At 32.6% G+C, this 18,866-nt stretch overlaps 1 protein-coding gene across 1 annotated transcript; it reads left to right on the top strand.

The window, feature by feature from the left end:
* The first annotated feature begins 1,032 nt into the window (after window positions 1-1,032).
* Window positions 1,033-10,221, top strand: LOC108762793 (uncharacterized). The gene is made up of 4 exons (XM_018509969.1): window positions 1,033-1,164; window positions 9,099-9,256; window positions 9,945-10,052; window positions 10,113-10,221. The coding sequence occupies exons 1-4, from the start codon at window positions 1,051-1,053 to the stop codon at window positions 10,219-10,221; spliced, it is 489 nt and encodes a 162-aa protein (XP_018365471.1). The 5' UTR covers window positions 1,033-1,050.
* Window positions 10,222-18,866: the final 8,645 nt, after the last annotated feature.

Raw genomic sequence — 18,866 nt, 5'->3', positions numbered from 1 at the left:
ATCGTGTTTAATTACACTAGAATTAAATTAAGCGCAATCGTCGCATTTCTTTAATTTAACGTTAATCACATTTCTACTAATTGGTACGAAATGGTTAAAGATAAAGAAGATAGTCAAGACGAGATCGATTCAAGAAAGTGTCATTGGATCTGTAAAAACGACCATAAAGTCGATCGGCCCTTAAGTTTCCGACGCAATTACTTTGAACAACAAAAGATAAAAATAATAATTCTTAATGATTGCTTGGATTTAATGCTACAAGCAGTAAAGGAAATTCTATCTTTTAGAAAGATGAATTTTATTTTTTACAAGAAGAAATATTTGGTGAGCTTCATTTTCCTCTTTTCTGTCTCGGCCTTTCTGGTATAATCGCGGAAGTAATCGTATATTCATCAAGGATACTTGAGACGATATTGAAATAGAGATTTCAATGAGAAAAGTAATGAAAGCAACGAGCTAAGCGGATAATTTGTCACTCGAAGAGCAAACATTGCGTAACGAGTAGTTAAGTAAGTATCACTGTATTCGCGGAAATGCTGGTAATTGATCGATGCTTTCGGGACGTGTAAAAGCATGGCGTACTCGTCGGTACTTGGAGCGGGAATAACTTTCGCAGTTACGCTCGGTCGGAATTAAACGACCAGTGTATCTCGTGGAATTAACGCTAACCGCGCTCTTCATAATTGGCAACGAAACAACCGGGACGAGAGAGAGAAAGCGCGGAAGTTGAAAACGGTAGGAAGGGGAAGCCCCCGCGGAGAAGCTCCTGGCTCACGTTGCACGAATGATTGTAGTGGTTGTTCGAGCTAAGTGTTGGCGGATTCTGGCGTAAAGCGTGTCTCTCTCCCTCCCTCCCTCCCTCCCTCCCTCTCTCTCTCTCTCTCTCTCCTCCCCCCCATCTCTCCCCCCTCTCTGTCTCTCTCTCTGTCCTTTTCTCTCTTTTTCCCTCTCTGCCTCTTCGCAAAACTCGAAACGGATCTCATGATAACTTTGTCCTCTTAAGTAACCTTTGGCCCTAGTCCCGCATTTTTCTTCTCGACAACGACAATTATGCGCCCGCGGTTTTGGTGCAGTGTCTATTTCATTCTCCTCGCAATAGCGGGACCTACGCATTCCGGAAGACCAGTCAGAGCTTTGGCTTTCCCTAAAGGCAGCACCTTTTTCGTAAGTGTCATATGAGATTCCTATTACGTGCGCTGAAGGCAAAAGGGAGTCGTTCTTTATCGTTGAATAAATAGAAATGTTAATTATTCGGCCCCGTTATTTTCGTTGCGATTTTCTATTCTCTGATTAAAAGTATCGTTCGATTATATATTTTGTGATTTTTGAATTTATCGCGAAATAATTATTTAAAAAATAAAAGAGGTTTTAATTATTATTTAATTCAGATAATTTAGTTATTTTTTGCGTAATTTTTATGTGAAGATCTAGTAAGTAGCATTTATTTGTCTTTCAAATAAATATAAACGAATCTGTACAGTTTGTAAGATGGATTTTCTAAATACAAGCTATATATAAGATATAATTGAATAATCTTGTGGAAAATTAAATGAAAATTCACTAAAATAAAAATAATTGTAAAGAGGCGCCGTTGCATTGATGTTACAGCTATACAAACTATCTGAAATCAGTTTACATCGTAAAATGTTCGGTACGAAAAAAGTTAACAAACGTTAAATTGACGATTCATCAAATTTTGATGGCGGGAACACGATCGATTTAGCAATTTTCCACGTTACGGCAACTTCAGAGCAAACTGTAGTACAAAAAATTATGAGCGAAACGCCGTCAAAATTATGATAGACGTTATCTATCTTGAGAAGAGTCGAACATTTTTAAATAGTAATGCGACAAATATCGAAGCTCTCCGAATACAAAACAGCGTAATCAATTATCATTTATATGCCGCGGCCGTTTAAAGGCAATTAAGCGATTTAATAACACGTAAATGCCCCGATTACATTTAAACATTAGAGCAGCTAGCTTTAAAGGATTAAAGGCTAAATACACACGCGCACAAGTCGGTGCAGGATAGGCGAAGATCGCAATATCTGTGAGAACACAGAGCATTCCGCAAATGATTGTTCTGGCCTTCTACGCTAAATTGAAATTCTGCCATGTGTAGAACGGATGTTTCTACGCGTTCGGAACACATGCTGAGTTTTTGCCCAAAAGTATCACCCCCGTTAAATATATATTGCGCGAATATCGTCAGTGAATTTTATCGCGAAGAATGCCATCGGGAATATTTTGCATCCTTGACGCGCGGCGAAATCTGGGCGACAGATATACGTACCATTCTCGATTAATTACATTCTCATTACGCGAGAATGCACCATCCGTGAGAAATTCGTGGAATTTTTTTTTTACACGGATTCCGCCGCGCGTCCAGTAATTCGTTCCGGCTATTTCGGTTTTTCTATCATTTTGGAATCGTTCCCTCGCCGTGAACCGGTCGCTTCGTGATACTCCAATATTCAAATACCGAAAAAGGCTGCCCATGCTCTTTTTTCGCTTTTCGCGAAACAGCTGTGCGCGCGATACGGCATGTTATGAAAACACCCTCTCGTAATTTATACGATTTTGCGTCCAGTTTCGTCAAACGCGTAACGTGATATACATATATCTTATCTATCTGAAGCTATATGCCTGCTACATGATGCCTTTGAGACTAAAGTTGCCCGTTGAACCTTGTAATATAAGTTTATTTTTGACAGCCTCAGATATAAGCAGTAGTTTTCAAAACTTCTCGCGTCTCAATATGCTTTCTACTGCGTATACCCAGATGAATTCGAAGTATTGAAAGGTGAGATGGGTGCGAAATTTATTTCTTGTTAATATAAAAAGAAGAGGAGAATGGTTCTCGAAACCTACGTCGCTAACACAAAAGAAGAAACTTACAATAGTGAGTTATGAGACCTTCGTTCAACTATAAAAAATATACACTGAAAAAAATTTTTGGTTGAATTCTCTCTCTCTCTCTCTCTCTCTCTCTCTCTCTCTCTGGTTAAATTTATTAGAATTCTAGTTGAGATAAACGGAATTCTGTTTGACACAATATTTCTGGTAAAATCTACTAGAATTCTTATTTGTAACAGAATAATTATATTAATCAGAATTCTAGTTATCTCAACTAGAATTCTAATAGATTTAACCAGAAAATTCTGATTCGTCCATTTTCCACCAGAATTACTATTTAATTCAACCGGACCATTTTTTTTAGTGTATAAAATTACATAAATTATATATGTAAAAATTGCATAATTTAAGATGGAAGTAATATATAATTTACAGAAACTGATCAGTTTATTTGCAGATTGGTGTTGCAAAGAAAATGCAGAAAAATATCGCTTTTAATTTCTCTACAATGTTTTTTAAAATTTGTCCACCTTTTCTTTGCAATTTTGTCTGTGGTTCCTTGTTAATTGTACTGCTAATATGATTTACGGGCAAACTTCTCTGCTGTCACTCTCAATTTTTTCCACAAACCGCTTTTACAGAGAAATAGTATATAAATAGTAGAGAAAATATTCCGCCAGGGACAGCACACTTTATTCGAAGGACGTACTGAAACATACTTATTTATCCACTTGTCGATATAATCTATTCACCTATCTACTATTATTTATTTAGCTATATGGTATTTATTACCTACTCTGGCGGAATAATTTCTGTGCTATTTCTCTGTAAAAGCAGTTTGTGGAAAAAATTGAGAATAATAATAGAGAAGTTTGTTCGTAAATTATATTTGTACAAAAATTAGCGAGGAACTACAGACAAAATTGCAAAGAAAAGGCGGACAAATTTTAAACAACATTGTAAAGAATTTAGAAGAGATATATTTCTGCATTTTCTTTGCAAGACCAATCTGCAAAGAAACTGAAAAGAAACTAAAGACAAATTTTCACATTAAATAACAAAGAATTCGCAAAGAAATTGTAGAGTAACTTGAAGAAAAATTTCCTCGCATTTTCTATATGAAACATATTTTGAGAAAAATTGAATACAAATTGAACAAAGAAAATTACATATAAATTAGTGAAACTTGCAGAGATGAAATACAAAGTGCCGAAGAAGTTTAATACGGAAGTGGTGCAGAAATAATACGAAAAAGATGCAGAAAAATTGCAATGGAGTTGCGGAAGATGTGTGGAAAAGATGCGAAAAAGATGCGGGAAAGGTTCCAAAAGTGTGGGAAAATGAATAGATAACATAGATGAGTAGATAGATGTGGGTAGGTAATAAATATCAAATAGCTAAATAAATAAAATGTAGATAGGTTAATAGATCATATCGACAAGTGGATAAATAAGTATGTTCGCCAGTACGTCCTTCGAATAAAGTGTGCTATCCCTAGCGGAATAATTTCTCTGGTATTTATATACTATTTTTCTATAAGAGCGATTTGTGGAAAAAATCGAGATCAATAGCAGAGAAGTTTATCCGTTAATCATGTTATCAGAAAAATTAACGAGGAACTACAGACAAAATTGCAAAGAAAAGGCAGACAAATTTTAAACAACGTTGTAGAGAAATTAGAAGAGATATTTTTCTGCATTTTCTTTGCAAGACCAATCTGCAAAGAAACTAAGAAGAAATTAAAGACAAATTTTCACAGTAAGTAACAGAAAATTCGCAAAGAAACTGTAGAGTAATTTGTAAAGAAATTTCCTTGCATTTTCTATGCGAAACATATTTTGAGAGAAATTGAATACAAATGGAAATAAAATTACAAAGAAATGCATACAAATAGCAAAGAAATTATTTCGCCAGGGACAGCACACTTTATTCGAAGAACGTACTGGCGAATGTACTTATTTATCCACTTGTCGAAATGATCAATTTATATGAAATTGATGTATTTCTTGTAACGTGTTTCGAAATTATATTACTATGTGTGCTAATATCCTTTCATAAGAATGAATTAGAATGAATTACAATAACAATAATTTTATCGAAACGTTTAAAATTTTAATAAATCGTAATTAATTTTAATTGTCATTGATATCTATGTACTATTGACAAGTCAGGGTGCGAATGACTGTCTTAGCAATTTTTATTTTAAATTACGATTATAAACAATACAGGCGCGTCAAGTATGCTGCTGTCGGAGGTTTTGCTCATTTTCGATTTTTTATCTCTACAAATTTCTACTTGTTATCGATGTAAAATTCCCTTTCCAATTTCTGCGTCTCTCATTACACTATCTATTGCGTTTCATTTTCTCATTTTGATGTGTTGTTACATTTAGTACACTTTAAATGTCATTCACTATACAAAAGTATGAATTAAGCCTATCTCAGGCTAAATGGAATACAGGATATGTAAAATAGAAGGAAATCATATATATGTCAATACATTCATAAGAAAAAGCATTACTCGCAATTTCGAATAGTAAAGAGATGTACGCGCGTCAATGACAAATGGATCTACCATCGGGCGAATCGTAAAAAACCATAAAAATCAATGTTGTATAACATCCTCGTATCATCCCCATACGGCGCATAGATGGCACTGTTTATGTAGCCTCCGTCGCGCCGCTGCAACGCGAGAGAAGGTAAATTTATGCGCCATACCTACACGAGACCGGCTCTAATGTAAACCGATCGGAGCTGCCCGTATTTTCGCTTTAAAAGGCACGAAGTCGCGGATGGCGGGCATATTTTGAAACACGATGTAGCGCGAAGTATTAATACGGGATGAAGCTATACGCTTCGCGACGTAAGTACGTACACCAGGTGCCACAAATGCCTTAACACACAGAGTTGCATCAATTTTTGGTATATTCGGAGTGTCGTGTTAGGACCGATGCGTTATAGTTGGTTAGTTATTCGGAGAAAACTGCATTATTGCGAAGCAGCTGGATCTGGCAACCTGATGACTTTATGCTCAACATTAGCATTAAATTAAAAGAGATGAGTCAGTCATAACGCTTTTTTATGAAATTAATTAAACGGTAATTTCCAATTCAAATTGAATTTAATTCGATGCTTATGTAATTTAAGACTAATTTCGAATTTAAATTAGTTTTAATTTAATGCCTATATTTATACATTATGCAAATTGCATAAATTACAAAGTTATATTGGAATCAATAATTGTGAAATTGTGTAAATTATATCAGGATCAATAATTGCCAATAAATGTAGTTTTCAAGAAACAGGATTGAGACATATGCAATTCGCTTGAATTGTATACATATATCAACATAATTAATTAGATAATTAAAATTGCAGATATTACAGATTATTATTAATTTCTGTAAGATTGCAATTTATTAAAATATATGTTGCATATTTACGTTAATTTGCTGACTTAAAATATTCTGTTTAAAACATTTTTATTTCTAAACATAGGTACACATTATGCTCTTGTGGTATATTGATAAAGACCTTATTCTAAAAAAAAAGCGGATGTGTCTCTAAAATCTTAGCATTTAAGTTAGCTTGTACAGCAGAAAAATTATGCAACTTGTAATGATCCAGTGCACTTGCATACAACGAAGTACACCGCAGTATCGATGTGATACGCGCCGTGTTTACCATGTACATTATCCGACATACAGGACGAGAACAGAGCTTAGAATCAATATGCATGAATCAACGTTGTCTCGTTATATCCCGTCTACATATATTACTGTACATAGGAACATACATATTTAATAGATTATTTTAATCGACGCTTCGTTATACGTAAACGTTACAATTAATTATTTTGGAATAATGGTGCTTTAGGAAAGAAATATTGTATGAAACGATCTCTCATATTATTATTATAAAAAGATTGCTGAAATTCATTGATTTAAATTTATCTAATTATAATAATAATTAGTTTAGATTTATCTAAAAATACATACATTTATTAATAAGTCTGTATCAAAGTTTATTGTAATAAAGTTTATAGTAAATTTATCGATATTTTGAACGCGTATATTTACGAACTGATTCGATATAATTGAAATGCAGATTTACACTGTTATTTTTATGCATCAACGTTCCACGCTTTCTACAACCACTGGAAGATTTATCTTTGAAAATTCCGACGAACAGAGGAACGCGCAAAATTACGTTCTGTTAAGAACGTTTTTATCTGCCTCCCCACAAGCATTTTGCACTACGTTTTGAACGCAGCCGGAAAATTATGCAGCATGCAACGATCCAGTGCACATACATACTTCGTCTTGGCGGTCTGGCGAGCTGCGCATAAATCCGATTGCCTTATCGTATTTTCGGCTGCTAAGAAACAGGGACGGCTACAACACGGTAAGGTGGCGGGACACTGACAAACGGCTTGCCAGATCCAGACGACACCATCCTTCTGTCGCATTTACACTGAGAGCAATACTCAGGCGATTCGCACGGTTAATAGGCATTGCGGAACCGGTAGGTTTCTGCCTCGCCATTTTATCCGTGGCGATTTCTTGCAAAAAAAAAACATCAGAAATCTAACGCTGCAATTTAGACACGAGAGGAATGCATTAGTAAATAATCGAGCATTAAGTACAGACAATTGCAGTCAAACAAATGTATAAGATTAATGTTTTGTTATCTGTATATTTAAAATTTTTTTTTAAATTTATTAGTTTCAATTGTGTGTGTGTGTGTTTTGCGAAATTATATTTAAAATATTAATTCTAATTGTAAGTACTCATTAATCTTCCGCCTGTGCAATCTTTTTTGCCCAGCTCAAGTTGCTTTAGGTTTTCAAATAAAATTCAAGGTTACTTTTCACACATTTTTATTATATTACCAAATAGTTTTTTAACTTAAACGTTAAAATCTTTATTTAATAAAAATTGAGATTCGAACAAAACGAGGATAAGAAAAAGTAGAATTTCACTTATGTCAAAAAAAACTTAATTGCAAACGGAGGGTTAAAAGAATAACAACAAGATTAAAAAATCGTCACATGGTGTGACATTGTCTTATGATAAAACTTATTAAATTTCTAACAACCTTTCAAATATTTCAAGTCAAACAATATCTACGAGTGTGTGCAAATTGCTGTCCAAGAACTTTGTTTATGAAAGATCGACGAGTGGCGCGGAAGATTCTTACAATGTTGCTTGCCCGGATAATGAGGGAATAACTCGAGAAAATCGTGGCATGGAAACGCAGTTTTACGATAAGTGTCTCGTTATTTATGAGCGAACATAAAGATCGAATCACGAAGAAGAAATCCTCGCAGCGAAGGGTGGAAAATAACACATTCTTACGTAGCACAAGAAAGTCACAGTAACGCCTGAACCTGTTTCCACGTAGATAACGGAATAATTCGCAACAGTAATTCGGATAAAACGAGAATCGTCCGATTCCGTCTTCTACCATGGGGGAATTGAACGGCTGATCGGAAATTCACAAAGTTCCCTCATGAAGATTACGGCGATTTCATACAAGCTCACGATCCTTTGATACGAACTTATGATTTTGGATTCCGGGAAAGTTGTAGGTAAAATTTCACGTGAGATCCCACCCGACTTAGCGTTCCTCCCTCCACAATTTTGTTTTCGAAGAAGGATTCCCTTTGCACACGCGGAATGCAGAAGCCATCTAAAATTATTTTGCTCACGCTTACGTGTAATTGAACAGCTGAAATACCGAAATCAAAATCTAGATTGCGATTAGGAGCATTCAAATAGCTATGTCAACCCTCAAATGTCTTTTCAGTATGGCATATCTATCTGATTTTCTGTTTTCAATATTTTTCCAATGCGTTTTTATTATTTATATCCTTTTTATTATTAAAAACGCTAATACATTGCTTGGGATTATTGTGTCCCTTAATGACGAGTATTTGATTGAAAAAAAGTTTTTTTTACAATATGTTCATTTTTATGAAAATTATAAGCAATCGAATTGATTGATTGTATAGGTATGCTATACCGCAGTATGTTGTAACGTTTAAGGATTAATTAAATAGTTTCAAATTATATTTGATTATCTCTTTTACCTCTTTTTTACATATATATTGTCGAATGCATCAGTTCAGGATTTGCTTGTGTCTTTAGTGTAACAAGAATTTCACACGAGAGAGCATTAAATTTGTTTGTTTGAAGCTAAATTAATTTTGGAATTAATGGTAAATAAATAATCTTTCAGTATCGCCTAAACTACAAGATAAACTCTTTACCTTACACGACGATTTTCGCGCAAGCGTCAGGCTTTAAGATGGTATGGGAACTGCCGACCACCGGTGAGCTTCGGAACGTCCGGTCTGTCCCAGATGTCCATAAATGCGCCGAACTCGTGTACGAAAGGTAATAAATACTGCAATAGTTGCGCTGCATAATGCAAAAACGGCAACGATCGCGAGGAGACTGGAAACACGGCGGCGGAATGTCGGGGAGTAAATGTAGAAGATGGCAAGGGGATAGTTTAGAGTCGGTCGGGCTGCTGGAACTAAAATGATGCGGGTGGATTTCTGGCTGGCTGACCGAAGTCTTTCACTATCACTGAGATCGAGTAGCGAGCGATGCAATATCGCCGGCACGCCAATTTCTACAATTTTTGACCGCAGTTTTGTGAACTACGGTTTTCAGTTTTTTTTTAATTGAAATCGATTTATGCATGCAGATTTATTTAACGTAACTTTTGAGCAATACAGATAATTAAGATAATTAAGGATGTTGGAATAAATGCAACTCCGCTACTATTTTCAATAATATTCTTTATAATATTGCTAATAGCAATAAGTTAAACTCCTATGTAATTATAATTTCTTAATTATTTTATTTTTTATTTAAACGATTTTATGACAATTATTAAACTTCTTATTAATTCATTAAATTATTATTTTTAAATATTAAGAAATGTAAAAGAAATAACGTTTGTCTTGGTATTACATATATTGATGATACGATTTATTAATTTTAATTTAAAGTTTTTTATCCCCTATAATAATTTTATTTGTACTCATTAAATTTATCAATTTGGCAAATGTTTCAGCCATGGTTTCGATGGCCGTTCTTGCTTACTAAAGAATATCTGTCAGGGCCTGCAATACACGAAGCGGAAGGATGGTGTTATAGGGAAGATATTGAAATTGCTCGCAGAGTGAGTACCGGAATATTAATACCAGTTACATATTAGTGTGTTAATCGCCGTTGCTTTCAGGTCGTATATTAATAATGGTACTTGGCACGAAGATCCGCTGTTCTGTGAGCATCATACTATGAATTGCCCTTTGCAATTAGTCGGGTTTAATAGTTTTATGGAGAGCTAGCACTAAAGTATCTTAGAGAGCAAGTTAACGAGCAATTACTTATTTATTTGAAACGAAACATGCATCGAATGTATAATATAATGTTGCTACGATTACATTATAATAAAAATAATTTAAAATAATAATTCTTATAAATTATAATTCTATGTGTATTATTAATTAATAAAGAAACCGGACTATTTTTCGACATGGCAAAAAGATCTATTTATTAAAAATGTTGAAATGTTGCTAATAATGATGTTATAAATAAATGTGTTAAGAACAGAGCAATTGAGCTTGAAATACTTGAAAATGAATAAAGTAAAAATACAGTTATATTCAAGGTATGAGAAACGTTAATGTTTAAAAGTTAGCAATCTTCGTAGCAGATTCCACTTTTCATATTGGAATAAGTACGGACGTCACAAAAACGCTCGAGTATGTACCTCACTCCCACGGGCGATTGTTCCTACAGTTATCACTAGATGACATTATGAGAAATGACAGCGGTTAATGAAACATTTGTCATGCAGCAAAACCGCACGCGAATTATTCCGGCAAACCGGACACGGCAAGTAGTAAAATATGGTGGTGTGTCAACCGACTAAATGTAGTAAAAATATACGTTTAGTTAAAAGACCAGGAAAGAGAATGGCCGGAAGGGGGGAAGCGTACATTAAAAAAATGAGTAAAAGGATACTTCTACCTGGCGTTATGTACAGCCCTCGGTGCTATTAATTTGTCTTTGTAATAGTTACCGCCAAAAAAAAAATATTTTTCGTTTGTGCATTATTCCTTTTTTTCTCTCGTATCATTTGTCTCCGCTTGTCATATTCTATGACAGGACGATTTTAATTGCTATTCACGAGCCGTGTTGGTCCAGTTCCAACGAAAAGCATTAATTTGGACTATCGCACGACTGTTTGGCAATTAAAAAAATGTTCCACTTTGCGTCCACCATTTACCAGCACTAACACGTATTATTCAAGAGTCATGCCACAATCATCGTCGTTATAATTACGCTAATGAGCCAAACTCGCAAAGGGTATTTGACTCTTTGATGTGATAGAAATTTTACATATTCATGCATGTAACAATAAGAATTTAGAAGAAAGAATTTTTTCTTTTAATGAATCGGAAATTAACTACTTTTTAAGTTTATTTTTGCCCCCTATTTTATTATATAAATACTCTATAAGGTAATTCTTAATTGATATCCTGATTTAATGTATGACTCCGATTTAACGTATGACTCCGATATTGCTTTATTAAAATTTTTGTTCTGTATAATTACGCAAAAAAATGTTTCGTTTAAAGTTCCTTTGTGTCGCATTGCTTTTATGAAATTGTGTGGTAACAAGGGGAGACTTCTCTGTAAATGCATATTTTTAATTGCGGTGCATTGTTGCCCTACGATAGGTCCCATGACACAGTCTATTTCATTATAAACGAATATGGTGTTGTAATACGACCGCTTTATTAGCACGTAAATGAATTCGCGATGTGATTATTTCGAATTTCGCTCGTGGTAGGAAGTTGCAGTGAAGTAAGAACGTCAAAGGTGAATCTGCCGGCTCAAGTTATAACGATCGAGAATATGAAATGTTAATATCGTGTATCAGTGCTAATTTCGGGCTAGCTGGTACTTTTTATACAGCAAGGAATTCTTCGGTTTACTTTCTCCTCATAATTATTTTTGGGGGAACGTTAACGAAGATAATCGAACGATACAGTAATAGAGACATCAAGATGGAACGTTGAAACTCTTATTATAAATCAATCAAGTGCTTAAAGCATAATTGATATAATTCCTCTGGGTGTGTCATATTTCTATTTATTCACGTCTAAGAATCATGGCAATTTTCTCAATCTAAATTCTTTTTCTCGCAATAATAACTGTGGAAACTTGCGTGAACCCGCAGAGCTAACTCAAAGAGGATTTCGAGAATATTTCTGCAAATAAAAAAAAAGAAAGAAGAAAAATTGAAAAAGACTACTACAAATAATGTTAACATTATGGAATGAGATGCTTGCGTGCTGAGATAAAATATCCATTGAGATATGTTCGGGATCGATAAGAGAGAGGCGACAAAGGAATTTCTTCTCTCTCACACTCCCGCGGCAGTTTGTATGCCACAATCGCGGTAACTTGCATTACATTTATGTAATTATGATTAAATCAGACTCGAGCGTTATGCGTTTTATTTGGCATAGTATAGGGGAAACCAAGGCTAGTTGTCGTACGGGGTTGATTGTCAAAATGCTCATAACTCAAACAGAACATGGCAGAAAAATCTTTTTCTTTTAAAGTACGTAGATTGCTAATATAATATTAATTTGTTGTGTAAAATAATTTGCATCAGAAGCATGGCATTGTATATATTATTTATAATGACTTTTAAGAAAATTTAGTTAGTGCGTAAATTTTTCTTATCACCTATTTTATTGTCTGACAAGTTTTTGGCATTATTAATCGCGATATCCCTGTATTTACAAAAAATTACATATCTTAGAAAATTTTTTTTGCTACAATTAATATTATCCTGACAAAGTTTGTGAACACAATTTTTTTTTTAAATGTATGTGTGGGGTAAATTGACTAAAATGAGACGAGGTTAGGTGACAATTAATTTTAATATCTTTAAAGAACACATTTTTAGAGAATATATTTAAAAATACATTATATTTCATATACAGGGTGTATCAAAAGTCTAGAAACGGTCGAATATTTCGAAAGCAAAGCATTTTTGGGAAAAAAGTTTCAAACAAAAATTGTAGGGTTTAAAAAGTTCTATTTACTGATTACATCCGTTTGATCATGGGATTTTGGCGTCGCCAAAGTCAGATTAAGATTAAATCGATTTTTAAAAATAGAACACCATATTTTTTATGGCAGAATCTAATGGCTGGTGTCAGAAGCTTTTCAAAACACTATAATATAGTTATTTTTCATTACTATTCTAATTATAAGTAGGGCTTGAAAATTACAGTACCACCGGGCGGCTAAAATATCTCTTGAATATTCTGGATAATATTTGTCAAGAACAAAGCCACTGGAGATTATTTCTCTTATTTTCATTTTTGCACTAAAAATTCGTTTTTAAGTTAAAATGAAAATAAAAAGTATAACTTCCAATGGCTTTGGTTTTGACAAATGTTATCCAGGGGCGCTATTCTGTAACTGTTTTACACGCCTACTAACGTATCGGTGTCGTTGCGCAGATATCTTACATGGTGAAAAAGTTGCGCAACGACACCGACAACTGTCGGTAGGCGTGTAAAACAGTTACAGAATAGGGGTCCAGAACATGATCACGAACAGCATTCAAGAGATTTTACCATCAGTCGGACTTTGCGTAATGCTAATGCTGGCGATACTGTAATTTTCAAGCCTTATAACTCGAAAAATACTTAATGAAAAATGGCTTTATTACAATGTTTTGAAAAGCTTTTGGTACCAGCTATTCGATTATGGCATCAAAAATTGGGCATTCCATTAAAAAAAATTGATTTAACCTTAACCTGATTTTGGCGAGGTGACCCAAGATGTTATCAGTGAATAGATCTTTTTAAAGGGATCCTAAAGTAAATCTGGTTTATCAATTTTTTCAAACAAGCGCATTTTTCTAACTGCCTTTACAGATTAAAAAATCCTTTTCCATAATTAAAGTATAAACGATAATGTAGTTCAAATCGGTTGACTTTATGTCAAAAACTTTATGCTTTATATATGTTTTATACTTCGTACGTATAAAACAATCTTGGTTTGGACTAGAGATTACATGAACAATCAGTGTTGAGTACTTATAATTAGAATTAAGTTTAGGTACTTAATACGACAGATTAGTTAGAAAATTTGTACGTATGTATGACTACGATATTGATGTAATAGTATGTAAAAATATATCGATGTGTCGTATTTTTTGGTAAAATAGCGATCTCATCGGAGTTCGGACTTCACTTTAGGATCCTCTATTTACCGTATTTATTTAAATTAAATAGGTCCTACTTGGAACATGTTTTGATTTACACCACTCTCAACAACATATATCAAGGTCAAGGTCATCGGAGCTGCCTTCTCTATTCGGTATATTAGCCCAAAATTAATTTTGCAACTAATTGTTATAAACAAGTAAATAAAAGTTAGTTGTAGAGGAAAATTAATTACGCCAATCAATTACGCTCCCTACCATGTGCAATAACTTTGTAAATTTTGCGAATCGAGCTAATTCCTTTTACAAACATATTTTCTATATCAAATACTTGCAAAATATGTAAAAAAAATCGATTTTTTTTACCCGTTAGACTAAAATACCCTCTTAATTTGAATTTCTGTATGTTATATCGTTTTGTAATAAGTACCTGATAGCACATAGATAATGATACATTCTGTTTCACGCATGATGCTCATGATGTTTTATTGATTCTTGTTTGTTGATGAACGATAAAGATAACTAATGCATTATGCATTAAACGGAAAGCACGCTAAGTTAACAAAAAAACATTATTTAATCAATAATTTTGCAGATATACATATATTGAGTTGAAACAAAATGATTGTTATAATATTCTATAGGATCGTATATATGTGTGAGAACACAACCTATAGAAATCACTTAAGGAGGTCTCTTACATTAGAGGGTCAAAAAATATGTTACTGACTTATATAGATCTATATAAGTCAATACCTGTGCCATTTTTGTTTTTTATTCAATATATTAAAAGCTAAGCTTTTAACAATGAGTTACAAGACAGAGGGCAAATCAACTTCGATCAAATTCTGATAAATGGATTATTCTTAATAAATGAATAATAATTAGTATTCTTAATTATGGATAATTCTTAAAAAATTATATTATTACAAGAATAATTTTACGTACTTTTAATTTATAAAAAACATTATATTGTGCGCATTAACTTCTATATACTATATAAAACACATTATCGAAGTTATTAGTTTCAACTCACAGTTAAAAGTGTCACAAATAAAAAGCATTCATTAAATATTTTGAAACCTAGTATAAAGACATAATATTGCAAAAATAGTTACTAGTCGTAAATAATTTATAGTTGTTTATGCTCTGTAATAATACACACTTATAAAAAAATTCCGCGAGGAGTAAGCAAGCTAATCTAGATCGTATGTGTTTATTCTGTCACTCAGTACTTGTTAGTTCATGTGTATATACTTCATACTCTAATATAAGCACCTTACAGTAGCCTTCACAAAGTTTCTAGAGAATCTACAAAAATTATTTCTGAAATTCTTATAAAAGGTATTAATATACATTTGTGTCTCGTGTAGCAAGAATTAATTCAAATTACTTGCCGATGACCTGGAAACTATGACAAAGACGCTACAAACAGCACTAGCACCATTATTGATCATCGGTTCGTTCTACAATTTGAGTTTATTCGAATATCCTCTTGGACATCCTAAGCCATATCTCTCTTGCTTGCATATCTTGGCCACATGAAGTAAGTTTTTTACGTATTTCGATTACTATCCAGTCTACTCCGACATTATTACTATCCTACATATTCGTAACTCAGAAAACCCATCAAGTATTGTAATATTGATTATCACGTTAAATATCGTAATAATAACTGCAGTTACATCGATACTTGTTAGCTTCTTTGATTTTAAGATGAAGTTTTTAAACTTACTTAGTCCCTAACACTCGATCTTTTAAAATTTTTTAACTTTTCTTTAATTATTTTTCCAATTGAGGTTTAATTGAAGTTAAGCATTAAAGGTGTTTGAGATCGAAAGGTGGTAATTAACTGTATGCGACAGAGAAAATTTGCAAGATTATCATTAATTCAAAAAATTATCTCCTCTAATTTCTTGTGAACAATATGGGCTTCTATAGAAAATTCTAGTAACGAGCCGTAGCAATAGGGGTACAGAAATCGCCGAATAAAAAAAAGAGGGGTACGTTAGTTCGGTTTTGTTAGGCCTGATCCAAAACAAGTGACATTATGTGCGCGGTGACGGATCGAAGCACAAAAAGATTCAGCCGCGACGAATATACATGAGGGTAGCTTACTGATAACGACAGCTTAGCGGAAATGACAAAGGGCAGAAAGGGTACGACGGAATAGACTAGAAAATCTCAAAGAGAATTGAATGACATTACCTCTACCGCCCACTTATCCCGTGTTTGGCATGTTTATCGTAAATCCTTGTTAACGATAAATACACAATATCCATTGTAATTTTAATTAAGAAGGAACTAATTACAAATTCCCTTGATATCTTCGACATTTAAGAAAGAGCGTCATTCTTTCTTTTAATTATTATGTATTTTATTATGTACAAAGAAGCTATACGACTTGCAGATTATCTTTCCTACGTGTCTTGATATATTATTAAACGCCAACGTTTCATGAATATTGCAGTACATTTCATCAAGGCGACAAGCAACCTGATACTGAGTTGCTTCTCTGGAAGATTCCCTTTATGTACGATTTAACGATATATCAAGACACGCAGATGATCCGCAAACACACAGCGTAACCTTTTTGAAGAAAATATCTGTGGTAACGTCAGAAACGTTTATTATATATAAATCTTATTAGATAATTTATTAAAGATAGATAAATACACAAATACAAATTATGTTTAATTATAGACATTTAATAGTAACGATAAAATTTCTTTTAGAAACATAAAAATATATCTAAGAGAATTTACTTTTCTTCTTCTTCAATTATGATTTAATAAATGTGGGTAAATGTATATAAAAGAAATTTAATGAGATAAGTCTGATAAGTTAATTTCTTATTCTAAAGATAATCCGTTCGATCATTTCGAAGCTTTCTTTTGCGGGAAATTCAACATGTATCGTTTTTCTATCAGCGGATTAAATATTCTCGTCCTTAATTAACGAAGTATTTAAGGAAGATTCGAGGAATCTTCGGGAACTTTAAGAACGTAGACTAATTATTGACTTTCCTTCCACTCTCTTAATTGCGGACACAATTTGCGGAGTTGTATTCGCGCGAGGATTTGCACGGAAGCTCTGCATTTTATTTTAGGAGAAAATTCTAAGTGATGTACTTACACACGAAATACCCGAACAATACTATCGACTGGTAAACATGCTTCAAATCAAAATGTAATATACTTTATAATTTTTGCAATTGCTTACAAAATGATAATTGATCGTCATCAAAAAATAAATATAATATAAGAAACAGAGAATTTAATTACAATCTTATTCTTTAAAAGACACTTTAATTTATTGCGTCAGTTTATTTAATAATTAAAGTTTTTCTAATAATTCAGGGTCAATTAAAATATATTAATATATCGTAATAAAAAGTTTTTAGACTCAACACAAATTTTTAAAGCCTTTTAGAGCCAATACGAGTTCTTAACGTGTATAAAAATTGTCTGGTTTAATGGTACAAATCGCGTTTGTAATTGTCGAGCTATTAACACTGTTTTCTCTTATATCACCTCATACTATTAAACCAGACAGTTCAATGTATACTAGCTAAATTCGTTTAACTTCTATTCATTTAATTGAGTATATAATTTTATGCATATAATAAGTTGACAATCATCTTCAACAACTTTTCTTTCAACGTACGTTTGGTAAATAAATTAATAACTTTGATTTAATATATTTAATTATTGTACGATTTGCACTAATTTAAGTAGAATAATTATATATTTGAAAAGTCTAAAACAAGAGTTGAAACGTCTGTATTTTGTCTTATTAAATAAACATGAATTTTTGTGCTAAGAACTTGTGTTGGTTCTATAAAAGGCTTTTTTATTATATTAGTTTATTTAAATTAATTTCTTTTTTCGTATGTCATATTAATATACATACAGAAATGGTAGAGAGAGATGGAAGAAATTTTAAAAAAGGAGAATAAATATACGCAAATAGAACAACTCGGACTCGCGATTATTTTATTTATATAAATTGAATTTTTTATTTATATATATTAATAGTTGAAAAAGTTGCGTTGACAGAACCTCGTATTTGAGATGAAATTGATGCTGATGATAGCCGACGCCAGAAATTCATTATAACTTTAACGGACTAACGATATTGGCGTTGTCAAAATTAAATTAAAGTACATAAATAAATTAAAGTATAAATTAAATTAAGGCATATAAATAAAATATATTTCTAGGATGTTTTTATTAACAGTGATATTCGATATAATTTTTACCTAATATGAAAATATAAAGTGCTTTTACACAATATACATATACACGTGCAATTTTCATTAAACATTTTTTATAAATTACTGCAATATGTCTGAATGTTTCGCAATTCATAGAGAATTCGGTATTTTGGTTGCTGAAAATTTTGATAGCTGAAAATTTGCACTATGCAACAATTATTTAATGACTTTTATTAAAATTCTTTCATGTTTAAACTATTTTATTAATATAAGCTTGTTATTACATTCAATTATGATTATTTTGAGAGATCAAATTAAAAATATAAGCATATCGCTCTAAAATTTCTCAATATTGATCGTAAGTGGTACGAGTGTTTTATAAAGATATTGAATATTTGCTATTAAATATTTTATTTTTTGAATAAGATAATTATTTTTATTATATATTTATTATTAATTGTTAGAAATGTTTGATCTATATACAAATTTGAAAGACGATCCTGTAAGATTAAACGGTT

The sequence above is a fragment of the Trachymyrmex cornetzi genome, unplaced genomic scaffold (assembly GCF_001594075.2).
Source record: "Trachymyrmex cornetzi isolate Tcor2-1 unplaced genomic scaffold, Tcor1.1 scaffold321, whole genome shotgun sequence".
In the NCBI taxonomy this organism is placed as follows: domain Eukaryota; kingdom Metazoa; phylum Arthropoda; class Insecta; order Hymenoptera; family Formicidae; genus Trachymyrmex; species Trachymyrmex cornetzi.
Note: the sequence above shows the minus strand (reverse complement) of the source record. Positions and strands in the feature narration are given on the sequence as shown.

What these genes read in the sequence shown, in the direction of transcription:
- LOC108762793 (XM_018509969.1), top strand. Translation starts at nt 1,051, where the DNA reads ATGCGCCCGCGGTTTTGGTGCAGTGTCTATTTCATTCTCCTCGCAATA. An exon ending in CTAAAGGCAGCACCTTTTTC is followed by an intron (nt 1,165 to 9,098) that starts GTAAGTGTCATA and finishes ATAATCTTTCAG; the next exon opens with TATCGCCTAAACTACAAGAT. An exon ending in GCCGAACTCGTGTACGAAAG is followed by an intron (nt 9,257 to 9,944) that starts GTAATAAATACT and finishes CAAATGTTTCAG; the next exon opens with CCATGGTTTCGATGGCCGTT.